The sequence below is a fragment of the Alosa pseudoharengus genome, unplaced genomic scaffold (genome assembly GCF_046254945.1).
Source record: "Alosa pseudoharengus isolate Yale_2024_CS ecotype anadromous, Long Island Sound unplaced genomic scaffold, YU_APseudo_1.1 YU_APseudo_1.1_scf_4, whole genome shotgun sequence".
Taxonomy (NCBI): domain Eukaryota; kingdom Metazoa; phylum Chordata; class Actinopteri; order Clupeiformes; family Clupeidae; genus Alosa; species Alosa pseudoharengus.
Window position 1 is genome coordinate 16006708 of NW_027468774.1, and position 5000 is coordinate 16011707.

At 48.0% G+C, this 5000-nt stretch overlaps 1 protein-coding gene across 1 annotated transcript in view; it reads left to right on the forward strand.

Annotated features, from left to right (window-relative positions):
* Positions 1 to 5000, forward strand: part of mrc2 (mannose receptor, C-type 2) — a 40339-nt gene that overhangs the window by 27515 nt on the left and 7824 nt on the right. Inside the window, 9 exon segments of the mRNA XM_076264990.1 lie at positions 8 to 222; positions 578 to 720; positions 1258 to 1354; positions 2026 to 2155; positions 2266 to 2298; positions 2744 to 2907; positions 3812 to 3977; positions 4240 to 4382; positions 4730 to 4844. Coding sequence (XP_076121105.1) covers positions 8 to 222; positions 578 to 720; positions 1258 to 1354; positions 2026 to 2155; positions 2266 to 2298; positions 2744 to 2907; positions 3812 to 3977; positions 4240 to 4382; positions 4730 to 4844 — 1206 coding nt within the window.

The window sequence follows — 5000 nt, forward strand, 5'->3', positions numbered from 1 at the left end:
TTTGCAGCTCGAAAAGGAGGCTGTGTCGCCATGGCAACGGGTCATGCCACAGGACTATGGGAAGTGAAGGATTGTGGGACAACAAAGGCGAAGTTCATGTGCCGTCAGAATAAAAGCCCCTTTCCCAGCCCTGCGCCCCCTGCCCCCCACCCCACCCCCAGTCTGACTGGCAGCTGCCCCAGTGGATGGAAATCCTCCAACACACTGCCCCACTGCTACAAGGTGAAAGAGAGAGAGACAGAGAGAGAGAGTGTTTGTCTCTTTGTATGCGTGTGGTGTGTGTGTGTGTGTGTGTGTGTGTGCATGTTTGTGTGTGTGTGTGTGTGTGTGTGTGTGTGTGTGTGTGTGTGTGTGTGTGTGTGTGTGTGTGTGTGTGTGTGTGTGTGTGTGTGTGCATGTTTGTGTTTGTGTGGATGTGGGTGCATGTGTTTTCATCTCTCCCCTGCTCCTTTCTGTCTTTTTTTCCCCATTGAACTTTGTTTCTTATCCCCCCTCTCCCTCTGAATCCCTCCCCTCCTGCCCCCCCACCCCCACCCCACCCCCTCCTCTCTAACTGTCTTTACCCTCCCACCCTCAGGTGTTTCACTCAGGTGATGTGGATAAGCGGTTGACATGGCAACAGGCTCACGCATACTGCTCCGACCATGGAGCACACCTACTGAGCGTGAGCGGCCCGGGGGAGGAGTCCTATGTTGAGCAGATCCTGCATGAGACTTTCGGGTGAGTGCGTGTGTTGGGTGTGGTGGGTGGGTGTGTGTGTGTGTGTGTGTGTGTGTGTGTGTGTGTGTGTGTGTTGGGTGTGGTGGGTGGTGGGTGTGGTGGGGGGGGGGTGTGTATGTGTGTGTGTGTGTGTGTGTGTGTGTGTGTGTTTTGGGTGTGGTGGGGGGTGGGTGTGTGTGTGTGTGTGTGTGTGTGTGTGTGTGTGTGTGTGTGTATGTGTGTGTGTTGGGTTTGTGTGTGTGTGTGTGTGTGTGTGTGTGTGTGTGTGTGTGTGTAGTCATCATGAACAGCTTGATAGATTTATTATGTTTGAACATGACAAAATGCTGTGCTTAACAATCTTTCTCACTTACGAATATACCTGCAATTCTCAAGAAATAGAGCATAACAAGATATTTGTTCCTTATTACTTAAGTAAACGGGATCATAAATGTATTATATTCAGTTATCACATATCTTGTGTGGAGCTTAGAACCCGGAAATAAAAGGCTGATAACTTGACCTATGCCCCTGTGTGTTTGATCATGTGACTGTTAGTGAATCTGAGGACCACGAGCAGCACTGGTTCTGGATCGGTCTTCACCGGCAGAACCCTCTGGACAACGAAAGCTGGAAGTGGAGCGACAGAACCCCTGTAAGTGGACGAATCACAGCAAACATCTCCATGGAGGCATTATATAGAACTGGAGAGCATGAGGATCAACCGCCCCCCATTCATTTCCCTGGCTGATGGTTGTCTGTCTAATTCAGCCCAAAATATACCCACTGGGCTGCTGCCATCTTTAAAAATGGCATCCCACATGTGCTCACTTCCACCCACAGTTTCACAAAGAAGCCAATTTGGTGCCTCGTAATAGATGACCACTAATTATGTCATCCATGTGGATTGGCTGATCGTCCTAACAGGACAGTGCCAGGTCATCCACCAATCCACACAGACGACATACTTAGTGTCCATCAGTAACGTGGCACATGATTGGCTTGTTTGTGAAGATGTGGGTGGAAGGGAGCACATTTTAAAGATGATGCTGGCCACTAGGGTGCTAACTGGCAAAGGCTGACCCTCTAACTCTGATCCTCTGGTCTACTCCAATCACTGCAGCCGATTGCTGCAATGCGCTTGCTGCTAATGTGAGAGCCAGTAATAGACATTATTGTTGTTTATGATTCATTTTATAGGACTAACTCTCTTGAATCAAATGTTGCAAATCAGTTTTAATAATTTTTTTTGGGGTTTGGTTTTGGTTTTATTTGGTTTTCTTTTTTCTTTTCCTTCTTTTGATGTTCTCTTCCCCTCTCTCTCAGTACACATATCAGAACTTTGCCCGCTATTACTCTCCCATGCGCAAGTGCGTTGCCGTGGATCTAGGCACCAAGCACTGGATGCCAATGCACTGTGAGTCAGAGCTGGACTGGATCTGCAAAATACCCAAAGGTGTGTGTGTGTGTGTGTGTGCGTGTGTGCGCGTGTGTGTGCGCATGTTAAGTTTTGTGTGAATGCTCTGGTGGTGTTTGTAAACGGTATTATCTGTTTTTTGTTTACAGGAGTGAAGGAGAAAATCCCAGAGGCAACTGAAGGTTTGTTACTCCTGCTACATCCACACAAACACAAACACAATTATGCATGTGGGAGCTGACACTCAGTTTCATCACATCTCATGCCCACCTAACATATTTATATGATATAATTATCACATTATCTACATTTTTACACATCATTATAGCTTCTTACCTTCAGGCAGTCTCAGTTCGGGTGTCTCAGCACTGTAAAATGTTGACTTGTCCCAGCTCTACAAAGATGTGAACTCTAAATGTAAGCCCCAGGTTTAGTAATCATGTTTGGTATACCCCGTGAGTATAATTGAGTGACCCTTCAGTGTGGATGTCTATTTGAGTGGTCACCTCCAACCTCTCTCCTCTCCTCTCCTCTCTCCTCTCTCCTCTCCACTCTCCTCTCCTCTCTCCTCTCCTCTCCTCTCTCCTCTCTCCTCTCCTCTCTCCTCTCCTCTCTCCTCTCCACCAGACTCGGGGCTGGACTGGGTGCCGTTCGAGGAGGCCGAGTACCGGTTCTCGCAGCACCGCTCCAACTGGGCACAGGCCCAGAGGATCTGCTCCTGGTCCGAGGCCTCGCTGGCCTCCGTGCACTCGGCCGCTGAGGACCAGTTCCTCAGGAACATCCTGCGCAAGGCGAGCACGCTGCATGACCAGCGGTCATCATCACAGACACATATTTGATCCATCATGTGCAGACCAGTACACATAACACCTCAATCACATACAGGACCTCCTCATAGACCAGTACACATAACACCATAATCACAGACAGGACCTCCTCATAGAACAGTACACATAACACCATAATCACAGACAGGACCTCCTCATAGACCAGTACACATAACACCATAATCACAGTCAGGACCTCCTCATAGACCAGTACACATAACACCATAATCACAGTCAGAACCTCCTCATAGACCAGTACACATAACACCAGAATCACAGTCAGAACCTCCTCATAGACCAGTACACATAACACCATAATCACAGACAGGACCTCCGTGTTGTCCACAGCCTCCTAATGAGTCCCCCTCAGGCCTCAGACAGGGACAGATGGATTAGATGGAGTCATAGGACTTATTTTGATTTTGCTTTGCATGTTTGTTAGTCTCACATGGGACATCACAGTCCGCTGTCTGCCATGTGTTGTTGTTTGTTTTTGATGTGGACTGTGGGATGTTATTCATGAAGGTGAAGGAGCAGTACTCTGGAACTGAACTGATAGAAAGTAAATACAGTAACACAGCACCATAGCAGATGCAATAGCTCAGTCCCCTTGACCATGTGTGCTCAGGGATTTCCCCAGTCCCAATTAGCAGGCATTGGCACCACAACCTAAAGGCTTTGCCTTTGCTATTGCTTCAGGCTGCTAAGGCTTTGCTTTTGTTCTTGTCTTTATTGTGTTACATATAAGTTACATATAAGCATTTATTTGGACTATTCTGGTAGTAAGGATCTAATGAGTCTAATGTCTAATGAGTTTTTTTCTTTCTCCTCTCCTCTCCTCTCCTCCTCTCCTCTTGTCTCTCTGTAGCAGTCGAAGGACAGTGAGAACTGGTGGCTGGGTCTGTACACGTACGAGAACGACGGGCGGTTCCGCTGGTCAGACCACTCGGTGCTCAACTACGTCTCCTGGGACACAGGGCGCCCCTTTGCCATAAGCCGAGACAGGAAATGTGTTTACATGACAGCCACTGAAGGTTAGAGGTCACAATCTACTACTACACACACACACACACACACACACACACACACACACACACACACGTGTGTGTGTGGGTACAGAAAGCTCATCTTGTCTAGGCCAACTGAATATAGCTGATCATGTCCCTTTTGTAATCTCTGTCATTATTATGAGCAATTCTCCGCATGTAGTGTTCTGTTCTAATGAAGTACAAAACATCTAACTGCATGTTGACCTCTTCTGTTTTCTCTGCTCCTGTCCTTCCTGCCGTTCCCCAGGAGAATGGGCAGATCAGAAGTGCCACTCTTACTACCGCTACATCTGTAAGAGAGTGAACGTGACGGGCACTGTGCCCCCAACCCCAGCCCTTCCCCCTCAGTCTGCAGGCTGCCAGGATGGATGGAGCCCCTTCCTGCACAAGGTAAGGAACTACAACTCCCATGATTCAGCACACTCTGAAAAAGCTGCAGTCACTGTTGAAAGCTACTCAGAACAGTACACCCTTCTTGTAGTAGTAGTAGTAGTAGTAGTAGTAGTAGTAGGGTCATTAAACCTGACTTACTTACATCTCTTACATCTCTCCTTGGTCTCTACCTCTCCTCTGATCTCCTTTGTAATTTTCTCTTATGAGTGTCTGACAAGTGAGTTCTAGAACCTTCTGCCAGACTGCAGGGTAGAATGATAATGTAATATTCATAATGCAGTCCAGGCCAGTCCCCTCATGTGACCGCTATGCTTTTTTTCCCTGTCCTTGGTCCCACTCTGCAGTGTTACAAGGTGTTTGGGCACGACGAGTCTAGACGCGCCACCTGGTCTGCTGCCAGCTCCATTTGCCAGTCTCAGGGGGCCAAGCTAGCAACTGTGCCCAGCCATGTGGAGCAAGGTACTGATGACAACATCAGTGTACACATACACAAGCACACGCCGCTCAGTGCCACATAGGTTTACACACAAAATATACATACACTTACTCAGAAACACACCCATTTGCGTACTCATGTGTTGCGTGTCCCCCCAATAAAGTCCCAAGTCAATACCT